This window comes from Panthera pardus, unplaced genomic scaffold (genome assembly GCF_024362965.1).
Source record: "Panthera pardus isolate Hobbes unplaced genomic scaffold, ASM2436296v1 HiC_scaffold_2, whole genome shotgun sequence".
Taxonomy (NCBI): domain Eukaryota; kingdom Metazoa; phylum Chordata; class Mammalia; order Carnivora; family Felidae; genus Panthera; species Panthera pardus.
The window spans coordinates 8,325,133-8,350,034 of NW_026526765.1; the positions used below are offsets into that span (position 1 = coordinate 8,325,133).

Below are 24,902 nucleotides of genomic sequence, written 5' to 3' on the forward strand. Positions count from 1 at the left end.
AGCTGTCAGCACAGAGCCCAACACAGGGCTCGAACCCACTGACCACGAGTTCATGACCTGAGTCAAAGTCGGACGCTCAACCGACTGAGCCACCCAGGTGCCCCTATTAATGTACTTTTTAATTCTTGTTAGTATTCTATTCTCTTCCTCCTGTTTTTTTTCTTAAATGGAGATATAACTGACATGTCATATTATGTTAGTTTTAGGTGTGCAGTGTAATGATTTGATATTTACATGTATTGCAAAGTGATCACTATAATAACTGCAGTCAACATCCATCATCACCATCATCCATCACGAGAGTTAACAGCTTTTTCTCTTGTGATGAGAACTTTTGAAATCTACTCTTAACAACTTACAACTTTCGAATAATGCAACAGGATATCATTGACTATAGTCACCATGTTGGATATGACATCCCCCTGGCTCATTTTATAACTGGAAGCTTGTACCTTTTAACCCCCTTCACCCATTTTTTTTTTTTAAAGTAGTGCACCTGCTTATATGCTAGAAGATAGATTCTTGCTGGTGAGCTTGTACTGAATGCACCCCAGACCTTTTCTTCTCTGTCTGCTTTCCAGAAGGGGTCACTTTGAATCATTCCCACTTTCTTCTGGCGGTCACCTGCTGGCTGATGGACAGTTTGCTCATAATGGGTGTCTTGATTGATCCATTTGGGACAATACTAATGACTCCTGCAATGACGGATGGATGCTGACAAGACTACTTCCCTGCCCTGTCCAATCAGTATTTCATGTTTATTCTAGTCCCTAGTGGTTTTGTGTTCTCAGCCTATCAGAGGTGACTCTACCAGCTAGAACAGCTTGGGGCACTCACCTGGGCATTTCCCCAACCAGAGCCCATGTTGTGGTTGGATCGGTCCTTGTGGTTCTCTTTAGGATTGCAAGATGCCCTCAGCAATAATCATCAGGAAACTGAAAAAACAAGGTTTATTACTGACAGATCTGGAGGATACACAGCCTGTCTGAGGTCATGGGACTGGTTGGGGGGAGGGAGGGACGGAAGGAAGGGAGAGAGAAGGAGAGAGAGAGGCGGGGAGGGAGAACACTCAGGAGCCTGGGGTTCTGCCTTTATTGGGGTTGAGGGTGGAGCCTAGGGTGAACTGGTGAATTCAAAACCTAAAGTGGGAATTAACGTGCGGGAAGAGGAAAGCAAGCAGTCCATCAGTCCACCGTGAGGTATGTAGGTCACCCAGGGCTTTCTAGAAAGGGGAGCGTCAGGGGTGGGGCTGCCTGGCCCCTTATCTAGTTGAATAACTGGCCCCGTGTCTGTTCATTCAAGACGGAGGTCTCTGAAATGGAGGCCTCAAGAATCAAGACTTAATGTCAGGCACTTACAATTGTATAAGCCAATCATTGGGTGCCTACACTACACTATATATTGTATTTCAACCTTGATTTCTTTTCCATAGTTGTGGTCAATATTTCTGGGCTTCTGTGTTAGAGAAGAGCATTCCTCACCTTTCCCTCCTTCCTCTCCCCACACCCTCCTCTCATTTTTGTTCTCATTATGTTTTCACGGACAAGATGAACATCATTTTCTCTGCTCTGTAATTATGCCTGTGTCTATCTCGACTTTGTCTGTTCTTTGATTCCAGCGCTTGAAAACAATAACTTTCATATCACTCTAACCAGATGGCTGCCATCAGTTGAACAATCAGCCAGTGTGCTGGCCCACCTTTCCTTTTCTACGCAGTAACACATTTTTAAGCATTATGGCATATGTTTACTCTATATTTCCTTTTGGCTTTTTAAAATTTTTATTAAATTTTTTTTAATGTTTATTATTTTTGAGTGAGAGAGAGAGAGAGAGAGTGCAAGCAGGGGAGGGGCAGAGAGAGAGGGAGACACAGAATCCGAAGCAGGCTCCAGGCTCTGAGCTGTCAGCACAGAGCCCAACATGGGGCTCGAACTCACAAACCGCGAGATCACAACCTGAGCTAAAGTTGGCCGCTTAACTGACCCAGCCACCTGGGCGCCCCTTTAATTTTTAAAATAAAATTTTACTTTAGATAGACAGTGCACAAGTGGGGGAGAGGGAGAGAGAGAATGTCAAGCAGGCTCCATGCTATCCGTGCAGAGTCCGACATGGGGCTCGATCCCATGAACTGTGAGATCATGACCAGAGCTGAAATCAAGAAGTTGGTGCTCAACCGACTGAGTGACCCAGATGCCCCCTTTGCTTTTTGTAAAGCTTTAGCTATTAACCCAGTAAGTAAGTTCTTAAAAAAAAATAACGGGTCTTAGCTCAAATGGCTCCACTGTTGATATATGTGAGTGTAACAAATTGTGCTGGACGTGATTTGAGGCATTAAAACTTCGCAGGTGAAGAAGCCCCTAGTCTTCCATTCAGTTTTGCTGTGAACCTGAAACCACTTTAAGAAATAAGGCCTGCTAAAACAACGACAATAACCTTCTGCAGTTGGATGTTTGGAGCATTCGGTCAGCCAACGATTGGCTGCTGATTTGGGAAAGACCGAGAGGCACCCGTGACTCTACATAACAGACCTGAGAATCGAAGGGACTTGTGGTGGCTGTGGTACAAGCAGTGGCCTGAGCCACGGTCCCATCTCCCCGTGGGCTTAGGAATACGTTGCATTCCTGATATTCCTGTAGGGAATTAGATGATTGGATGTTTTAGGGAACGAATGGGAAGCCTAGAGTCCCCTGTTACTGGTATGGGATGGTCTCTGATGGCGTCAGTTGCCCAGATTGTTTCTTTTGGAGGAACGGCATTTGTGTCACGAGGCTCTGTTGGCACAGTCCTTGTCCTGTTCATTTGCCTAATCAGCCATATTTTGGCATTCAGTAAAAGCTGAGGTTGCTGGTGGGTGGAGGAATGAAAGCTAAGCAGGTCGCCCTGCATTTCGAGTATTTTGGTGTGTGGCACGGTGGGATCTTATGTTCGCAAATGCACCAAACAATTCCTGTTACTTTGGCAGTGGGTGTGACAGACGCGATGCCTGCTCAGGCCAGGGATGGGGGTGGGGGCCAGCCCCGGGCTTTTCCTCCTGAGGACAACTGGGAATTGCGGGAATGGACCCTTCTAAGCAGGGAGAACAGAACACATGAGTGGGAAGGATGGACGGGAGCCAAGCCAGGAGGCAGGTGACCGGAGGGGGGCTTTCGCTGCCTTCGTGGACGAGCGAGGGCCTTATCCAAGAGTGGTATCCGAGCAGGAAAGGAGGGGGAAGGTCAGGTGGGGGAGACGCTTGGAGGACACAGGCCAGATGCGGTGCTAGAGTGTTGATGTATTAGCTTTCTCGGGCTGTTGTAACAGATTAACACAAAGTTGGTGGTTTAAACAACAGAAATTTTTCCTCTCACGGTTCCAAAGGCTAGAAATCCCAAATCAGGGTGACATCAGGTTTGTTCTCCCCCTGAAGACCCTAGGAGGGGTCCTTCCTGCCTCTTCCAGCGTCTGGTGGCCCCAGACATTGTTGGCTTGTGTCTGTACCACTCTACCCTCTGCCTCCGTTTTCACATGGCCTCCCTGTGTGTCTGTGTCTCATCCCCAGGACGACCTCATCTCAAGATCCTTAACTTGAGTATGTCTGCAAAGACTCTTTCCAAATAAGGTCACATTCACAGGTACCAGGGGTTGGGGGTGGGGGGGGGGCACAGTTCAATCCAGGACAGGTGGTTAGCGGGCAGGTGAGGGAGAAAGGGTCATGGCTCAGAGGCCTGAGTGAAGGGAGCCTTCTCAGAAGTGGGCTCTGGGGAGGCAGGGTGTGGTAGGGGGAGGCCCTGAGCGCCCCTCCAGAGAGGAAACGGATCCTCAGAGATTCATCATTGCCTACGACGCGTCTTTCTGGGCTCATCCCTGCACCCCAACTGGACATTTTTGTCCCATCTTTTTTAGTCACCGCCATCTGGATGATTTTGACTCTGGAAATCTCTGTCCTTTTTTTTTTTTTTTTTTTTTCTTTCTTAGTGAACAGGCAGATGTGATGATATGAACGAAGAGGGAGGCACTTCTGCTAATGCTGTTATTTGGACAAAAGATACCGCCATTCACCGACTCAGGGGAAAGTTTGAGGACGTGCTGTCTTGCACGTGCTTTGGGGACATATTGTTTTTCGCATAAGCCAGGCAGACTCCCTCCAGCCAGAAACAAAACAAAACAAAACAACAAATGACTTACATACCCTTTAAAATTGACTGTGCTTTCCACTGTGACCCTTTTGACTCAAACTGAATGTATCTTTTAAGTTTGTGAGATTCTTCTTTTCGTTGGTGTTAGGTTTCTGGGCCTTCGTTTGTTTCCCAAGAGCACTGGAGTTTTCTTGCTGTCTTTCTTTCCTGGGCACAGAGATGACTTTGATATTCTCTTAGGGGCCCAGGTCAGAAGCCAATCACCTCTTACCTCTCGCCTCACGTCCACATGTTTGTTCTCCTGCCCCACAGCTTCTGGCTTTGCTTCCTTTACCCTCTGCCAAGCTGCCCCCTTATTCGGTGACACTGCCTCCTTCTGACAGGAGGTTTCTAATTGCATTCCCGCCTCTGACCCTGCTTTTCCCCGTGCCCTCCATAGCACTGTCAATACCATATTTTATAGTAACAGTGGTTCAGTGAGCTGTAATTTACATACAGTAAAGTGCACAAGTTCGGAATGAACAGCTGCGTGATTTTTGACAAACTCACGCACCTGTGCTTCGTCCCCCAGCTTGAAATAGAATTTCCTCTATTTTCTACTCAACCCCCGCCCATCAGAGGCCACCACTGCTCAGATTTCTGTCCCCACGGGTTAGTTCAGCCAGCACTGGGACTTGGGTGGAATCACACAGTGCGTGCCCTGGTGCCTGGCTTCTTTCCTGCGACATCATGGTTTTGAGATCTGTCCGTGCTATGTATGCATCTCAAAGTTGCTTTTATTTCTTTTTCTCATTTTTAACAGCTTTATGGAGGTAAAATTCAATATATGCGTGTATACACACACACACACACACACACACACACACACACACACACCATATTCTTTGTCCATTTAAAGTATAGATGTAAATGGTTTTGGGTGCACCCAGTTATGACTTTATTTAGTCGTATATATACATATATATCTATATATATATTTACTTATTTATAGTGTGGTGTATATATATATATACACATATATAGTGTGGTGTATATATATATATATATATATATATATGTTTATATTTATAGTGTGGTATATATATACATATATATATAACATAGAATTTCCCCTTTTAGCCATTGTAACCTACACACGGTTCAGTAGCATGACTTACTCTGACACTGTTGTGCAAGTGTCACTGCCATCTATTTTTATCACCCCGAACAGGCACCCTGTAGCCACGAAGCAATAACTCCCCATTCCTTCACCTCCTCCCCCCCGTCCCCCCCCCCCCCCGCCCCGCCTTGGTTCTGGGAGCCTGTAACCTACTTTCTGTTTCTGAGTTTGCCTCTTCTAGATGGCACATAGATGGAATCATAGAGTGTCTTTTTGCGCCTGGCTCCTTGCACACAGCATAATGCCTCCACGGTTCATCTGTGTTGCGGCACGTGCTAGAGTTTCATTCCTTAACTTAAAGAGATAGTACCCCATTGTACGTGGCTGCATTTCTCTCATCCACTCATCTGTTGACGGACACATCTGTTGACGCCTCTTGTCGCTCTCGTGAATCATGGCGCCAGGAACAGGGCTGTACAAAGATCTGTTGAGTCCCTACGTTAAATTCCTTCCGGTACATCCCTAGGAGGAGAATTGTTGGGTCATGTGGTCACCCCGTGTTTAGCTTTCCGAGGAGCCACCAAACTGTTCCACAGTGTGGCACTATTTTACCTTCCGACCAGTGGTGCCCACGGGGTCCAGTTTCCCCACATCCTCGCCAATACTTGATGTTTTCTGTTTTTCTTGATTATAGGCATCCTAGCAGATGTGGGGTATCTCACTGTGGTTTTGGCCGTTTGTATATCTTTGGCTCAGTTTTTTTTTTTTTTGTGCCATCAGTCCTTCATGAGATATAATTTACACACAGAGAAATGCATAACTCTTAAAGGTACAGCTGAGTGAATTCTGACAAATATATGCATATAAATATTACCCCAATTGAGATGTAGGATGTTTCCATTACCCTGAAAAGTTCTCTCCTACTCCTTCCAAAAATCCCCTTTACTGTTTTTTTATCGCCATCGATTAATTTTGCCTGTCCTTGGGTTTCATTAAATGGAATCAAACAGCATGCATTTTGTTACATCTGACGTTATTTCATTGGACGCAGTGTGTTTGAGACCTATTGCTGGTGTTGCACGTATCAGAATTTTGTTCTTTTTTGCTGAGTGGTATTCCTAAACTTGAGTATAGCAGTTTCCTTATCCAGTCTTTTGAGGATGAATATTTGGGTTGTTTGCAATTTTTGGCTGTTATGAATAAAACTGCTCCAAACATTCTTATGCACGTCTTTATGTGGATATAGACTTTCTTTCTCCCGGGAATAAACCTGTGAGTGGAATTGCTAGGTCATAAGGTAGGCGTGTGGTGAATTTTATTAGAAACTGCCAGTTTTCAAATACGGCTTTTCCATTTTACGCGCCCACCTGCTGGGAACACGAGAGTTCCGCACCCTCACCAGCATTTGGTATTGTCTTTTTAATTTTAGCCGTTCTGGTGGGTGTATGGTGGTGTTTCAGTGTGGGTTTGATTTGCATTTCCCTGATGACTAATGATATCAAGAACCTTCACATTTGGAAAAGGTTATAATTTGAATTTTTACATTAAAAAAAAAAAAAGTCAAGTTAGAAGACATTAATGAACACCTGGAGAACAGGCCTCCCAGAGCCCGGAATGTTCTGTTGAAGCCAGCAGCCCTGACAGATATGAGTCAGACAGACAGATGTCAGTTTCAATTACATCTTAGATCATGAAGGAGTTGCCAAATCAGTTTGAAAAGTCGGGGTGGGGGGTGCACATATTTAACGAATATTTTGAAAATAGAAGAAAATGGCAAAGCTCTCCTCTTCCACCCTACCTCTCACCTGAGAGGTAGGTTTTCGGGAGGCACATCTGTTCCTGATGCTCCCTGCCTCAGACCTTGCTTGGTTCTCCCTAGCTTCGGACACGACTCTGGCTCTTTGGCCCTCTACGCCAGCCCTTCATGATTTCCCAAATGCCCCAGGTGCTGTCAGCCCCCAGCCTTTTGCACATGCTTGTCCAGCACTTGGGACATCTTCCCCACCCTCCCTGGCACCACTGGGCCCCCTGCCTTTGTTTGGCTCAGCCAGGGGGATGCTAACGTCCTTCCCCCAACTGGTTCTGGTCCCTTGTCCTCTTGCAGCCCACTGGGCAGGCCCCAGAACTGTTGTTTACTTCCCTGTATGCGTCCCTAGACTGGCTGTCCCCTTGGGGAAGGACTGTCTGATTTCAGAGTTCACCTTTGCCTTCTCAACACCCAGCCAGGCATATGCGATCATTAGTATAAGCTTGTCGGATGGTGACCAAATACTCACGGGTCGACGAAAGAGTGTTCTGAAAGCACGGTGACCTACTGGATTTGTTTTTCGTTACACCATCGTAGGTCTCGTGCCCCTAGATCTATAAGGCAAACAGAAACCATAAAATCTTGCAATCTCAGCTTCTGTCTGTGACCCCTCCATCTCAGCCTGTGACCAGGGATGGCTCAGAGTGAAGGATCAAGGACCGGGGCGGAGGGGGGGGGGGGGGCAGGCAGGATCAATTAGTTGGCGTGTGAGAAGATGCTGGAGGCACCTGGGCCAGGAGGAGGGAAAATCAGAATCAGATCCATGAAAGTTGAATTAAAAAATAAGATAAAAATTAACGGGAAATCAGAATAAAATAAAATCAATCGAAACAAAAATGCACGGGAAAAGCAAGCTGAGCTATATTTCCGGCCACCCAAGAGGGGTGACCGAAGTCTGTACCTTGGGTTCCCAGGTGCAGTGACGGCCATCATCATGTCCATCTGAGAGCCGCGTGCTGCTTGCAGGACGCCTCACACTTTTTGTCCTATGGCCCAGCTGGGGGTTGTGAAATGCGCGCTCTGATTCACCAGGTCTGGACTGGTGCCTAAGGTTCTGCGGTCCTGACCGGCCATCCGGATGCTGCTGCTGGTCCCGGAACCGCCTTCTGAGTGGCCAGGGTTGAACCTAAACCAATCAGAACACAGAGCCTGATGCGGGGCTCGAACTCACGAGCCTTTAGATCATGACCTGAGCCAAAGTCGGACGCTCAACTGACTGAGCCACCCAGGCGCCCCCAAAATAAAAGATCTTTAATGAACATAGACATTCCAGGAGTCACGTCCACGTTTTAGCAGGACCCCCCGGAAGAGGTTGTATCACATGCCCTGTCCTGACCCGTGCTTACTGTTACTTTTCACCCGTGCCTTCCCTTGAGGCTCCTGCATTCCAACCTCATTCCTGTTGGGGGCGACAGAGTGTCCCACAGCCCGTGTCAAATTAGCCCATCATCCCTTGATGTGGATTTGGGTCGTTTTCAGGCTTTTGTAGTTACAGATCTTTATGCAGAGCTCCTGACAGACCGTTGTTGCCCTTGAAGTGAGTCCCTCACGGTGGAATTCTTGAACCTGCTTTCGACTTCTTTGCGTTCGGCTGTTGCTTTCACGGCTGGGTGACTCAGCTCCAGATGTGGCGGCATCGGCCTAGAGTGCTATTTACCACTCTAAAGGGAACTGCGTTCTTTGAGGTTCCCTGGGACCTCAGGTAATTTCCTTGCGTGGATGCGTTAGGAAGTTAAAAAGCTCAGGAGCTTGTCACCACGTGGGAGTGCCTCAGCTGAGAGTCACCTGAGCATATGTGAGCTGGGAGGTACTGAAACAATCCAGGGGCGTTTCATTCATTCAACACATGCTTTCGGAGTGTCTTGCGGACGTCGGGCACGGGGGGAACAGAGTCAGAAGGATGCTGTGCTTCTCGGCTTGGAGCTCGCTTCCGGTGGGGAGTGCTGTGTGCCAGGCAGCCCAGTGAGAGCGCTAGCAGATGGGTGTGGGGGGGGCTGGCCCAAGACGGGCAGAGGATCGGACGTGTGCCTGGGAGACCAGGCGACGGTGGCTGTGAGCGGGAGGAAGGTGTCCCAGGCGGAGGCCACCGCAGGTGCAAAGGCTTGGAGGCATGGCGAACTGAGTCAGGGTAGCGGCGAAGGTCGGCCCTGGGGACTTTGTGTGGCCGCGTGAGAGGTCAGAAGCCCCGGTAGCGGCACGCGCAGGCGCTCAGGTACCGTTTATGGCACCGCGTGGACCAGTGGTTAAAGGCGGGAGGACGGGCCTTGTGTAAGTGGTTTTGGATCATGTGACACGACGTAGTTACCCGGCTTTTATTCTGCAAGCTGAGACAGAAATTAGACATATCATCATAAACTCTATCTCCATCATATTGTAAGTGAAAGTACGGCTTATACCCAGTCAAGTAGCAAAGACATAATCTGACAATAAAGGACGGTTTTTCCCAAGGAAAAAATAAATAGTAAAACTACTGACACGTGTATAAGTGTGCATGTGGACATGTTCACTGTGCATGGGTTTGTAGGTCATGTTTGGGTATGGTGTGTTTGCTGTGGTAAAGAACAACCCCGAGTCTCTGGGATTTAAAATAACAAAGGTTCGGGGCGCCCGGGTGGCTCAGTTGGCTAAGTGTCTGACTTCAGCTCAGGTCGTGATCTCACGGTTCATGAGTTCGAGCCCTGTGTTGGGCTCTGTGCTCTCAGCCTGCTTCGAGTTCTGTGTCTCCCTCTCTCTGCCCTTCCCCCCCCTCACACTCGCAGGCGCGGGCTCTCTGTCTCTCAAAAAAATAAACGTTAAAAAAATTAAAATAACAAAGATTCGCCTCTCATTCGCTCATTCGTGCTCTTCTGGGTTGGCTGGAGGTGGCGGCGGACTCGGCTCTCCAAGCCCTCGCCCAGGCCCAGGCTGAGAGACGTCCCGTCTCTGAATTTCAGGGAGCGTCAACACACAAAAAAGGGAATGTGGCCCCTGATGCCCTGTGTCCTGAAACTTCTGTCTGGAAGTAACAAATGCATTTCACTTACGCCTTGTTACCTAAAGCAAGATCGGTTGAGTCGGACTTCTAGAACCATGGGTACGTGCAGTTCTACCAAAATGGTTCTGGCAAGACGAGGAGACAGTGTGGGGACAGCTCCAGGGACTCCCACAACTGGATTGCCCTGGTTTTGTGTTTTGTTTTGTTTTTCAAGGTTTTATTGTGTACCTTACCAATTCCCTCATGGACTGTCACCCACACGTGGGTGAGTGTGGGCCTTCCACATGTAGATGACAGGAAAAGAGGATGAAAGATGCCCATCTGGGCGTTTTATGTTTTTATTTTATTTTTGTAATGTTTGTTTATTTTGGGGGAGAGAGAGACAGAGTGCAAACAGGGGAGGAGCAGGGAGGAAGGGAGACACAGAATCCCAAGCAGGCTCCAGGCTCCGAGCTGTCCACACAGAGCCCGACGCGGGGCTCGAACTCACGGACCGCGAGATCAGGACCCGAGCCGAAGTCGGACGCTCAACTGACTGAGCCACCCAGGCGCCCCCATCAGGACATTTTGAGGAATGCTGAAGGTTACTTGGGACAGCAAAACACCCTAGGTGGCAAGCTTCCAACCACTCGTTTTTCTGCTGGACTCTCAGTGCTTTCACTTTATTATTGATAGCGCTGACAATGTTGAGTCAACAACTGTCAACGACAATTTCCTGTGCCCCTTTCTAGGAGATGCAGCAAAAAGCTCATTTCTGGCAATTTCAGTGTGACTCGGGGCTTCCCGTCAAGACTTAGGTCTCACTAGTATCTCATCAAAATTTTTAATGTTGATGATGTGTTAAACGCATAACGTATTTGGGATATGTTCGGTTAAGTAAAATGCATATTTAAGATGAATAGCCCCTGTCTCTTTTTGCCTTTCTGAATGTGGCCACCAGGACATTTACAATTAATATGTGGCTTATATTTGTGGCTCCTGTTATATTTCTCTTGGACAGTGCTGACTCTGAATCTATAAAGAACTCAGACTGATCAATAAGGAAGAGAAGCCGGTAGGAAATGGCCAAGAGTGTAAATCAGTCCTTCACTGGAGAGGAAAAGCAGATGACCAATAAACGTGTGGAAGACCTTCAATCTGGCAGTTGGGAACCCAAGCTAAAATTGGTGAAGAAGAAAAGTTGGGGGGAACCTGGGTGACTCATTCAGCTGACCACCCGACTCTTGGTTTTAGCTCAGGTCTTGATCTCATGGTTCGTGAGTTCGAGCCCCATATCGGGCTCTACGCTGGCATCATGGAGCCTGCTTGGTATTTTTCTGTCCCTCTCTCTCTCTGCCCCTTCCCCTCCCCCCTTTCAAAATAAATAAGTAAACTTAAAAAAAAAGAAAAAGAAAAAAGAAAAGTTGGTATCGCTTACAGTATTGGATATTGGTGAGAATGAAGATATTGGTGAAGAATGAACTTGGATATACCGGTGGCGGCATTTAAGTCATTACAACCACTTTGGGGAGGATTGTGGCAGATTCTGCCCCCATGTAGTCTATGTATATAGGTATTTCTTGCCTGGGGATGATTTTGCCCTCCCCTCCCCGGGCTGGGGGGGTATTTGGCAATGTCTGGAGACATTTTGGGTTGTCATTGATTGGGGGTGAAGGGTGCTACTGGCATTTAGTGAGTAGCGGCCAGGGATGCAGTTCAACATCCTTCAGTGCATGGCTCACCTCTCACAATACACGGCTACAGGGCCTGAATATAAGTGGTGCTGTAGTCGAGAAACCCTGACTTCTAGATGCCGATTCCAAGGTAGAGCTCTGGCTGGTGTGCATGAGGAGATACAGGCCAAGGTTTTCACTCAGTGCTCCATATTTACAGTTGAGGAACTTTGGAACCACTTGAAACGTCTGCCAGTTTGGGGGTATAAATGACCGGCGAGAGACCCGTGTTTGAAGATGATACATCTCACATCTAGCGCCGAGGAAATCAGGGTGCGTGCTCGTATATCCATGGAAATACGACTTTTCTGTAAATATTTAAAATACAAACTAACAACTCTATATTTAACCTATTGCTTATGGACACATGCATTGGTAATAAAAATTCAAAAGGCAAGTCAGGATACATATCAGCGCAGAAACTGGTTGCCTCTGGGGAGGAAGGATACAAAAGGAATGTCAGCTCCTTCTGGAATGTTGACTTCTCACAGGAATGTGAAGCCATTATGACAGAATCTTAGCCTTTGTTAATGTAGCTGAGTGACAAGGGTGTTTGTTACATTACTGACTTTCTACTTTACTTTTCTCAGTATTTGGAATTAGTCTACAAGGAACACTCTTGCATACATCCCGGAGATTGCTGCTGGGTGTAGGGGCTGTCTGTGCACAAGTGGATTGTCAGGGGCTATGCTGATTTCTGCCTGGTTCCCTTGCGTCCCCCAGCGCTGAACTGTGCCTGACACAAGTAGGCCCTCAGGAAGCGTGTGTTTGCACGCGCTGTACACGGAATGTTCCATGGTGCTCGTTCCTGTGAACTGCCTTCTGAGAGGTGCTGGGCTTACATACTGCAGTGGGAGGTGCCCTTGGGACCTGCCTGCTGGCCAGGTGGTCACCCCCAACCCCTTTCCACCAGACCTGGACATCTCTTTACCCTCCAAACTTCTGACAACACATCGGAGGAAGTGATCCGGCTCCAGATACTGAAAAATCACACCTAGGAAGTCTTACAAGTGTGTGTCTTTAAAGGAAAATAGATGTTGTATCTTAGAAATTGCACGCTAACGTGCATTCTTGGGGAGACACTTCAGAGAGGAAGTTTGCTGCCTGGGCGGTTGAGTTGATGCAACTCCCCTAACACAGGCGGGCAGGGTTTGCCTCGAGCCACACTCGTTTCTTAGTTTAATGAAGAATTTAAGAGGAGCTGTACCATTTGACATGCACCATCGGGCGTCTCTACAAGATGGCTCAGGTCAAGGATTCCCTGCCGTGCAGGTGCACAGACCTCTCCCATCTCCCTTCCGTGTTCCGGGTGTGGAAAGCATTCCTGCCTGTGGGGCTGGGCTTGTCGCTTCATCACTCACCTTCTCTCCATAATATATGGAAATAATGGACTGGTGTCAGGGGAAGACTTTTATAGAATACCCAGCCCCTTCCTTTGGGAACCTCGTTGAGAGAATAGGTTAATTAGATGGGAAGGAGGTGTTTTCACAGGACTCTCAGAGTAGACTGTCTGTGTCAGTCTTCCTTGCACAGGTCCGAGTGTGCCTGCTCTACTGTGTGGGGCTGAACCAGGAACCCGTCCCTCGCAGGGACCTCTCTTTTCTCGGGCCATTGTCTTTGCTGCAGCCAGTGGTCTGATTTATTTTTATCCTGGATTCCCACCTCCACCCTGCAGTGGGCTATTCTTAGGCCCTTGATTTTAATTCACATCATCTTGGACGTTAACAAAGGGACACTTTGCTGTGATTTTTTTTTTTTTAATTTTTCTTTAACGTTTATTTACTTTTGAGACAGAGAGAGACAGAGCATGAACAGGGGAGGGGCAGAGAGAGAGGGAGACACAGAATCTGAAACAGGCTCCAGGCTCTGAGCTGTCAGCACAGAGCCCGACGCGGGGCTTGAACTCACGAGCCGTGAGATCAAGACCTGAGCCGAAGACGGACGCTTAACCGACTGAGCCACCCAGGCGCCCCATGTGATTTTAGTTCTAGACGGCCAGCCTAGCATCTGTTTTATTAACGTCTGTGTGACAGACTTCCAGGCGTGCAAACAGTGCTTCCCCGAGAGTATGGATTTTCCTGACCATCCCCCAACTGCTCCCTTGGCCTAATCAGCCATCCCAATTGCGAGCATGTCTCAAGGGAGCAGGAACCGCTTCTTAGAGTGAAACATCTCCTCCCCGAAGCTGCAAATGTTTTATGAGGTGCGAAACACAAAAGCAACGTTTTACAAAGTGATAGTTCGGTGAGAAATATTTAAAGCCTGCAGGCTCAGGCAATGTGAGGGTGATCGTAGTTGCTGGATTTTTTTGCCTTCCAAGCGCGCGTGCAAGGGCATGGGCCAAGGTGGGAGCAGCAGAAAGCTGATGGCAGACACTGCCCGCTGTCCAGAGGGTCCTGGCCATGCCCTTGCCATCAAAATGTGGTAGCACAAAGGCCGCATCCATTTACCCTCTGGGAAGAAGCTGTTCACTAAAATTCCTAGTATTCATTTATTTGTTCAACAAGTACGTAACAGCTCGGCATCGTTCTTAGAGCTGAGGACATGGCAGTGACCGACGTAGATCAAATTCCCATCCTGGGATTTACTTTTTCATCATGGCGCCCATTAATCATAAATAAGATTGTTGAAACTGTGCCAAACACAGTATGCCCAACGAATCACACCCATGCTAGCCGTAACTCATGGCATCTTCTAGAAATAACAGCATATCTTTAGACGACTGAGTTTCTTAAGTTTTTTCCTAAAGCTGCATAAACATTTCCTGCTTCCTGTCGGTGGTATCGTGGTAGAGAACGGAGAGAGGTGTTTTATAGACATGGGTTTTCGAGTAACTCTAGCTAATTCTCTTGGTACCAAACTTTAAACGGTTGTACTATGAATGATGGAATTTTGTTCTTGCATCAGAACATGGGCAATAACCTTTTCCCTCTGGATGATCAGGATAATTACTGTACCTACTTTTGTACCATACGGCTGTGGGATTTCTATGGGCTTCTTGGTGTCCCGGTCTCTTCACTTGGCTGTTTGTCATCTCCTGCTTCGTCTGCCCGCTGCCCCTCCTCTCCTCCTCACAGATGGTTCTTTCCTTGACTGTTTACAGTGGTGGTTATAAAACTGTATTTCCTAATGAGAATGTTATGAATGTAAACATCGTTACTTGTACTTGTTTTTCATTGTGAATTAAAATCGTGTAAGTTCCTCACAAATACAACTTTGTTTTAAAGAATGTGAGCTGTACAAACATAACAAAAAAGAGGGGGGGGGGTGTCTGGGTGGCTCAGTTGGTTAAATGTTAAATGTTCAACTCTTGATTTTGGCTCAGGTCACGACCTCACGGTTTGTGGGTTTGAGCCCAGCATCGGGCTCTGTGCTGACAGCACAGAGCCTACTTGGGATTCTCTGTCTCCTTCTCTCTCTGTCCCTCCCCTGCTCGTGCTCTCTTTCTCTCTTAAAAGTAAATAAAGAATAAATGTAAACAAAATAAAACAAAGAATGTGAACTGTGCAGAAAAATAAAGAATAAAAAGAATAAGAAGCAGTTCTTTCAAAGTGTTCCTTTCCCACACCTACCTTGAATTATTCTGGAGTCTCCAGAGAAACAGACCAACAGAATCTCTCTGTGTACCTGGAGATCTCTATATATCTATGCATGTCTCTCTATATGTATTTATATAGCTAGATACACACACACACACACACACAGATATATATCTATTTAGCTATATATAATTATATAACAATTACATATAACTATGTAGATGTGTGTATATTTGTGTGTTTAAATGTTAGTCTCATTAAAAACAAAGAAACAAATGAAAAACCCCAAAAAACAAAAAACCTCCTCCACAGAAATACCTAGAATAATGTTTGACCAGATACCTGGATACAATGTAAATTTGTGACACATCAACTTAACCATCACATGCACTCTATTCCCATTCCTTCTACAGAGGGCATTAATACATTGGTGTAATTCATCTAGATGTTTCCTGTGCATTTTCTGGATGTTTGTGTGTGTGTGTTGATCACCTTTCTTCTTCCTGCCTCCCCCTCTTTATTTGTCAACATAATAAATGATGCTGCTAATATCCTGGTGTTAGATCCTCCTTTCTTCCTGCAAGGAATGGGGTCTGCATTTGTTTATTTGTTTTTTTTTCCATGTACCAACCCTTGCAATTTTTAAGCTGAAGCATCTCAACCCATTTTGTTGTTGTTCTTCCAACTTTTCTGTGGTGTGTTGGCTTCAAAATTAAGCTTCTATTTGGAGGGACTAGAATTTCCTGCTGATGTCCAAATGGGAACTTCCACTTGTAGGTAGTTTACTTATTTTTTTTCTTAATAATATTATTTTATTCTCATGGACAGTTTGCTTATAATTTAAAAAAAATCCTATATGTGGCTTTAGGAACCATCCACAAATGGGCTTCTGTCATTAGAGCAAGTGGTTAATATTTATCTGCCTTAAAAAAAATGTTTATTTATTTTTGAGAGAGAGAGAGAGAGAGAGAGTGAACTGGGGAGGGGCAGAGAGAGAGGGAGACACGGAATCCGAAGCAAGCTCCAGGCTCTGAGCTGTCAGCACAGAGCCTGACGCGGGGCTCGAACTCACGAACTGTGAGATCATGACCTGAGCCGAAGTCGGATGCTCCATCGACTGAGCCACCCAGGTGCTCCAATATTTATTTGCCTTTGTGATGAGACTTTTGTTCCGGTTGGTCTTGGGAAACCATGGTCTGAGGTGGCCAAGGACTATACCTCCAATGTTCCTGTCAAGGGGCACCAAGGGGTCCCAGTTTAAACCGAGTTTAACCTGCAGTTAAACACTAATCTTACACAGAGAAATATCAGACTTAGGGGATAGACTCCCAGGGGGCAGGGAACAAAGCCAGTTGTTTTTAATAGTAATGTAAGTCAGTCTCTGTTGGGAGACTAGATATATCCCTTCTGTTTCTGATACCATTTTATCCTGAGCCTTCCAAGTTAGTGGTCTATTTTTCCCCCTGATACTCTTCATTTTTGACCTAAGGTCGTGCCAAGATTTCCAAGGCTACTGCCAGCAGCAGCGTGCTGCACGTTTTGGGAAGTCTTACATTAGGTGGCTGGAAGGAGCTGTGGTTCCAGAGTGGACCCTCCCAGTGGTTGTGGTAACAAGGAATGGAGGTGAGCATCTCAAAAGAGAGAGCTGAACCAAGAGGCAGGTGCACAGGAGCACTGGAGAACATTCATTGCTTTGTTATCTGCCGATGGAAATTCCTCCTTTTAACCCAGAGTCCTGAGGTAACCATTGGATGGCCAGACTGCCAAGGTGAACACCCTTTGGGATATTTCTGAAGGGCAGGTTTTCAATATGTGTTGAAAGCTTTCAAGATACCTCTTTACTACAGTCCAGAAATACTACTTCTGAGAATGTCTCCTGAGACCATAAGGAATGAGATGCATGAAGGTGTGGTTCGGGGGACTTCCATTGCAAATTTTACTCATAATAGCGAGAAATAGGAATCAATCTCAGTATCTAGGAGTGAGGATTCATTAAATAACTATGAATAGTTATTATATAGTAGATACTATTGTAGATATATAATGGCTATTGTATACTAGATACTACTATGCTGTGTTCTAGAATATAATGTTCCGTGTCTGCTGGAGATGTTGACACGGAGTGTTTTTATTGATTTGAAAAGATGTTGCTCATATATTCCTCATTGAAACATAATAGCAGATAATCCTATTTTGGCATAGAAAAATGTGTGTGTGTGTGTGTGTGTGTGTGTGTGTGTGTGTGTGTATGTAAGATTGTGTATGTCTGGGTAATTTTTTTCTTCTCTGTTTTCAGATTTTTTTTCTGTAATAAATGTGAGCCTCTTGTGTAATCATGTAGAAAGGAAGAGGTTACATTGTGTCCAGCATGCCTTGTTTATAAGTCTGCAAATTGTAGACCACTTGAGAAATACCTCCATCCAAAGAAGTTCAAAATGAGATTTTGGCACTTGCCAAATGGAGTCACAAGTTTTCCAGACCCTTTATGCAGCAGCGAGCTGACAAGGTGGGTGGGAGGATGTGGATGTTGGTGGCAGTGAACTCTAGTTATCAGAGAAGCTGAAAGCTTTAGCAGCTTGTAAGCCTGGGATCACTTGTGCTCTCTTCTCTTTAAATTTTTCTTTAATGTTTATTTATTTTTGAGAGAGAGACGGGGAGAGAGGGAGAGAGAGACAGAGTAATATTTATTTTTGAGAGAGAGAGAGAGAGAGAGACAGAGAGAGAGAGCGAGGAAGGGAGAGAGAAAGAATGAGACATAGAATCTGAAGCAGGCTCCAGGCTCCGAGCTGTCAACACAGAGCCCGATGCGGGGCTCGAACTCACAAACCGTGAGATCATGACCTGAACCGAAGTCAGATGCTTAACCGACTGAGCCACCCAGGCTCTGTCTTCTCTTTAAAATTACTGTGAAACATTTCACTCTGTAGACAGAATGACTTAGTGCAAAGAACGTAGAAGCCGGGGCATATTAAATAGCCTTTCTTATAGTCCCAACATTATAGAGATCCTGGCATTGTAGAACGGGTGTCAGTATTTAAAAAATCTGTGGTAGGCTCCAAGACGAAAGATTGTAACATTTGTGATTCGCTCTTCTCTTTTGGGACAGCAACTAAGACCTTACTGAGATAAGCAGGTGGGAGCGCCCATGCCTTCTCCTTGTTCCGTGAAAAATTGCATTCTTGTTAAAAGTCTGGCAACAGTAGAGCCGGGTCACCGTGGAGTGGCTCCAAACTTAAGCTCTGCATCCCCCGTGGGGTGGTTGTGTGTGGCTGGCGGGGCTCAGATCATGCGATCATTAACTCCGGATTGACATGTCTTTCCCTGGGCTGAGTTTTTGCACATGCCGCTGAATCCACGTGTGTGAGGAGCCTTCGATCGTTTTCCTTTGTTACGAAGCGTTGGGTCAGCTCAGCTCAGCTGCTGCTGTAGCAAAACACTGTAAAGTGGATGGCTTGTCAACAGCGGGAAGTTGTTTCTCACGGTTCCGGAGCCTTGGCCATCTGAGACCAGGGTGCCGGCACGGCCGGGTTCTGGTGGGGGCATGCTTCCTGGCTCACGGATGACCGCCGTCACCGCTTGCCCAGCATGCGCGGGAATCCCCTGGGACGTCTTTTTTTCTGACACCAGATCTATGTTGTTTCTCCATCCCAGTTCTCCAGCTCTCTGACCCCCACAGGGTCTCCAACAATTAATTCTGACACAGAGTTAGCACAGACCCCACAGGTTTTGGGCGCAGGCCCACAAGACTGCCCCCACTTTCAGACTCCGGTGTCCACCCACGGGCTATAAAATTTGGGGATTCCCCCGCCCTCCACCTTCATGTTCGATAATTTGCTGGAATAACTCCCAGAACTCAGGAAGGCCCTTGACCGACTATCCCTGGCTTATCATAAAGGGTGAAAGTCGGAAACAGCCGAATGGAAGAGGTGCTCAGGGCAGGGTGTGGGAAAGGGTGTAGCGATCGCATGCCCTTCCTGGTGTGCCACCCACCCAGCACCCCAGCCCCTCGATGTGTCCACCCACCCGGAAGCTCCCCAAACCCTGTCGTTCAGGAGTTTTTATGAAACTTACGTTAAGCAGACATGGTTTGCTCTAGCCGTCCAGTCATTGGCTGCCGGTGACCACAGAGGTAGGGTTGGGTGATGCAGAGCAGCGGCGAGATCTGACCTCCAACGTACATGGTGGGTGGTCTTTCTAGAGACTGGCCCCCATTTTGAAGCTACCAGCGCCCTGTCCCCGATGTGCGTCATCTCTTCTGCGTGTAAGAAACAGTCGTTTCTGAGGGTTTTAAGAGCTGTGCACCAGGAACTGGGGACAAAAGCCAAATCATTTAATTTTTATTACACACCCCCTCCCAACTGGTCTCCCCGCTTCCACTCTGGTCTCCTAGTGTTCTCCATCCAGCGGCCGGCCGGGATGCTGGTACTCGGTCTGAGCACTTGTGCGGTGGCCTCTGTGGTCCTGATGCGTCCTTGACTTCCTCCTTCTGGTTCTCACTGCTCCAGCCTGCGGGCCTCCCAGCTGGATGTTCCCCCTCCACGGCCCCCTTCCCTCACCTCCTTCCCGTCTGTGTCCAATGACGTCTTCCCAGGGAGGCCCCGCCCCCGACCTCTGAGCATCCTACCTGAGACTGAGCCACGTCCCCCCTGCACTCACAGCCTCTCTTACCCTGATCTACCTTCTAACCGTCATTACCCGTATGTTAGGTGTAGAGTTTGCTGTTTTTCCTCCCACTAGAAGGCCAACCACGTAGGGCAGGAGTCTTGGGTCGCTGGTGTTTTCCAGGCACTGTGCCTCCCTCATGGTCAGCACTCGATATTAACGCTGGAGGACGAGAACATGGCTGGCTTGTTCTAAACTGCCACCCAGAACCTGGACTCAGGGTTCTCTGTTCCCACCAATGCTCACCCAGCAACCCCCTCCCTGCCCCCAGGGGACGGTACACGCACACGGGGCCTGCAGGGGTGATGCTTGGGCTCTGCCCCTCTGACCCGCTTCCCTCTTCACTTCTAGACCGGCCTTATTGTCGCCTGCTACCACGGCTTTGTGGATACTGTTGTGGTCTTAGCAGAGTGCCCCCACGTTGACGTCAACTGGCAGGACAGCGAGGGGAACACGGCCCTAATCACGGCTGCGCAGGCAGGTAAGACCCAGCTCTTCCCTCCCAGAGCCGAGGCTGGGGAGCAGCTACCCGGTGGTGGGGTTGAGGGGGGCCCCCGCACATGAACTCAGCTTGTGAGATTATTGTAAAGACGGGAATTGATCAGAAATCCGTTTTCCGAGTAAGAGGTACGAGAAACTGCTGCTCGGTATGCAAACACATCATCGTAGTGCATTCGGGACGATGCAGAGTTTACTTGTGCAGAGCTCAGCATTGGGCGGACCTCACCCTGACGCCCGAACGTGACGCTGCACCGGCCACCCGGCCTTGTCATCCTTCACCTAGAGCCTCGCGCCCCACCCGGTGCTTGGAGCTGGGGGCCGGGAGAGGCTGGTGGACTCCTAGCTGAAGGAGACACAAGTGAGAGTTACTGTATCAAATCGGCGTATTTACAAGGTCACCTGACACTTGCCTGCAGCGTGAAGACGAGCCAGGAGCTGCCTGCTGAGGGTGTGTCAGGGCAACGAGGCAGGACTGTTGGGGAGACAGCTCGGCAGGTGTGCGTCCCACTGAGTGTCCTCTGGCCCAAGACGGTCATTGCCAGGAGTGGCACTTCTGCCCACACCGCCAAGTGCCTTGTGGCTGTCCTCTTCTAGCATCATTTGTGGGAGACAGACGCAAAGCTGTGCTCATCCCTTCAGAACCACGCGTCATTTGTAACTGTGGCCTTGAGTGGGTTTGTCACTTGACCACTTTGTGGCCACTTTGTGGCCAAGAGCCAAACTCTTGGCTTCCGAGAGTAATCTCTTTCGTCAGTCAGGCTGTCAGTCGCAAAGAAGCCGCTTCCTGCTGAGTCGGGAAGAAAAGGCGTTCTCTTATTACAGGAATGTAGGACCCCTCACCGTGTCGCTGGGAGCTGTTGAGTGTCGGACTCGGGGCTGGGAGGCTGGCAGAGATGCCCCAAGCCATGCCGCACATTGATTCTGGAAACACAGCGTCTGCTGCTGCCACCGTAGCGAGACCTCTCAGTCCCATATTTTGCATCACGAGCTCCTGGGTCAGAGCCAGCGTGGGTGACTCGGACCCAGGGAGCCCAGGGAGCCCGCAAAGCCAGCATCTGGCAGTTCCGTTCCCCGTAATGTAGCAGGAAGTAGTCTGTACACGCTGCTTTTCAGTCGAGGCGGGTGAGCGGAGAATTCCCCAAACGTAGGGGCCAGGCTGTGCGAACACCCGTTCGCCTCAGCAGGTTTCAGGGTATGAAGCTTTGCCCTCATAGAGGCACCCCACGCTTTGTAAAGCCCAGGTCCACAGTGTCCTGAATGGCAAAGGTGTAAGAGGCTATCGTGAGGCATTCAGTGATCGTGGCTCCTTATTCAACCCCTCCCCCTGGCCGGGAACCAGGGATGCCAAAGTCAAGGGCGGTTCTGCCCTCAAGTAATTCTCCGGCTCGGTAGGCATCTGATGGAGCCCTGACGGCAGGTGCACTGGGTGGTGTGGGCAGAATGGGCCTGGGGGTTCAGGATAGGGGTCGTGCAAGAGGGGGGCTTGAACTGAGTGCCAAGGAACTCAGAGGGAGGCCGTGGCAGGCGAGGCACCCAAAGGCGCGGGGCCAGGAGGGAGCCCGGCACTTCTCGGGCACTGTATGTGGCAGTAGGATTGAGTGTGAGTAGGAGAGGTGAGGGGTGGTCCCGTGAGGAGACGGGGACCAGATCATTAAGGGTCTAGGTACCAAATCCATTTGGGTGCCATGAGGCTGGGTGTGTGAAGCCAGGGGCTGACCAATCCTGGGAGTCCCGAGGCGGTTTCGGAGGCAGAGAAGGAGCAAAAAAGCTGCCTGGCAGAAAGTGACGTGTGATGTGGATGGTGGAGGGGAGGTGGCAGCTGGGATGGCCTCTAGCCTCGGGACAGGGGATGACTGATGCAAAGGGGTACACGGAGAGCAGTAGGTGGGGAAGCACCGGGCCCATCTGGTGCGCAGGCCTTTGAGACGTGTGACACGTGTAAGAGGTCTCCGCGGCAGGTGGACGGTCTGGAGCTCCAAACTCCAGTGCTCCCATGGGGGGCAGATCGGGGCGTCAGGGGTGGGTGGAGAGTGGGGCCCACGGCACAGACCAGGCGTGAACACTAGGAGAACGTGCGGTAGGAAGAGATTTCCTTTCTTGCTGATTGGCAAGAACTCTGTGTGTGTTAAGGATTTTGGTTGTGGTTTAATACCCGTGAGACACCTTCTGAATTCTTGCCTTTTCACAATGTCTCATGGGGACGTCTGGGTGGCTCAGTCAGATAGGCGTCCGACTTCGGCTCAGGTCATGATTTCGTGGTCTGTGGGTTTGAGCCCCACGTGGGGCTCTGGGCTGACAGCTCGGAGCCTGGAGCTGCTTCGGATTCTGTGTCTCCCTCTCTGCTCCTCCCCCGCTCACACTTGTGTGTGCTCTCTCTCTCTCTCTCTCAAAAATAAACATCAAAAAAAATTTTTTAATTGAAAAAAGAAAATGCGTTTTGTGTTCACATTAGAGCAACAATCTGTCCTTTGCCCTTTTTTTCCCTCATTGAGTGTTGCAGGGGAATCAGTGGGAGTCCAGCCTGTGTTTGTGTCTTTGTTGATACCTAGGTATTGCTGAGACCTGGAAATATCTCCCGTCTCATCCTTGACATTGAAAATACCCCCTCCCCAACTATCCTACATCTAAGCTCCTCTCTGTGCTCGTTTTGACTTATATTAGGTATATTTTTACTGCAGGAAACACTTTTCTGTTAATCTCTTTGAAACACTACCCGCCTTGTTTTGTTCTTTCTTCCTGAGATTCCCTCTTAGGGGGAGAATAAGTCACCTGGTCCTGCCATCACCGCTTTCTCTCTCCTTTTTTTCTTTTCCCTATCCTTTTAAGCACTGGGTAAATTCTGCATATTACTTCAGTAGTTTATTTTCTGCCATTCACTGGGTTACATTTACTTTATTCGTCTTGAACATGTGTAGGGTCAGTCTGTTCAGCCGTCTGTAACAAAAGTCCCAGAATCTGGGGGTGGGGATTAAACAACAGAAATTTGTTTCTCCGAGTTCTGGAGGCTGGGAATCCAGGATCAAGATGTCAGGGGATTTGGTTCCTGGTCAGGACTCTCTTCCTGGCTTCTTGTACATGGTGCCTCCCTGCTGTGTCCTCACTCCGTGGAGAGAGAGCGTGAGGTCTCTGGTGTCTCCTCCTATTTATTTACTTGTTTGTTTACTCATTTTGAGAGAGAGAGAGAGAGAGAGAGCAGGGGAGAGAGGCAGAGGGAGAGAGAGAATCCTACGCAGGCTTTGTGCTCAGCACAGAGCTCGACTCGGGGCTTGATCCCATGACCCTGAGATCATGACCTGAGCCCAAATCAAGAGTCGGACGCTCAACTGACTGAGCCAGCCAGCCGCCCCGTGGTGTCTCCTCTTACGAGGACACCTGTCCAATTGGATCAGGGCGCCCCTGTGACCACATGGAACTTTAATTATTTCCACAATGGCCCTATCTCCAAATGTAGTCACACTGGGTCTTGGGGTTTCAACATATGAATTGTGGGGGGGGACATGAACATTCATTCTGTAACACCCATCCTTATGCAGGGACCGTGCTTTTCCTGAATTGATGTATTTTAAGTCGAAGATGATGTAGGCCCTCTCAGGGTTAGAGAGAGGCCCAGCAAAGGGGGGGCCGCTGAACCTAGGCTCAGGGCCCATGGCCCTGCGGTACAGGCGGAGGAATCAGGGGCTACACGCAGCCCTGGTTCGTCCCTGTGGTTTCATTTCCAGGCTGTGCGTGGTGGGTCAGCAGCCTGTGTTATGAGGACGAGCCCCCACCGTCGCGTGCTCGCTCTGCGCTGGGACCACCAGGGACTTCCTGTCTGGCCTTGTGTGCTGGGTGGGTCTCGGTGCCCCCCCCACCCCCAGCCCACCTTTCTTTCTGGCCCCGCCCTTCTCGTTTGGGCCGCTGCTGACTTTCCCAAGGTCTTGATGGGCTGCTTGGGTCCTCCCCTGCGTCCCGCATCCGTCTCCACCTCCAGCGGTCCCTTTGTGGTTCCCCGCAGCTCTGCTGCCTTCTCTCTACTCCTTTGGTCACCCGTGGGAGGCAGGGAAGGGGACGAGACTTGTGTGCTCATGGCCCCCCACTCTGACCTCAAGAGAGCTGGGGGTCCCTGCTGGAGCCTCTCCTCCGGCTTGGGTCAGGTTGTGGCGAGGTTACATCACTAGGGATGATCCAAGCATGGCCGGGGTGTATTTAGTTACATGGGCACCACGGGTAGACGAGTAGTGGGCAGGTGCCCACTGGGTGGTCCAGCAGGATGGCTGTCCTGGGCGCTTTCTCCGCCTGGCACCGGGGGTGTGCCACTCAGTTGAGTATAAAATAGAACACACAGTGTTTGGAAGAAAACCACATAAGCAGCTAAAGGTCAACACAGAAAGCCAGTAGAGTTCAGGGTGAAAATCTCCTAGCTCCTCCCTCACTCCCAGGGCTCCAGCTCTGTTGTCTGGAGGTAGCCGTGGTTAATTTGGCTTTTCTTCTATCTTCTTAAACAATAGGTATAT

At 48.7% G+C, this 24,902-nt stretch overlaps 1 protein-coding gene across 2 annotated transcripts in view; it reads left to right on the top strand.

Annotated features, from left to right (window-relative positions):
• ANKRD33B (ankyrin repeat domain 33B) overlaps positions 1-24,902 on the top strand; it is an 83,581-nt gene that overhangs the window by 27,037 nt on the left and 31,642 nt on the right. For both annotated transcript variants that reach the window (XM_019450784.2, XM_053906880.1), the window contains exon 2: positions 20,260-20,389. In XM_019450784.2, the coding sequence (XP_019306329.2) occupies positions 20,260-20,389 (130 nt within the window). The remainder of the gene's footprint in view (positions 1-20,259; positions 20,390-24,902) is intronic.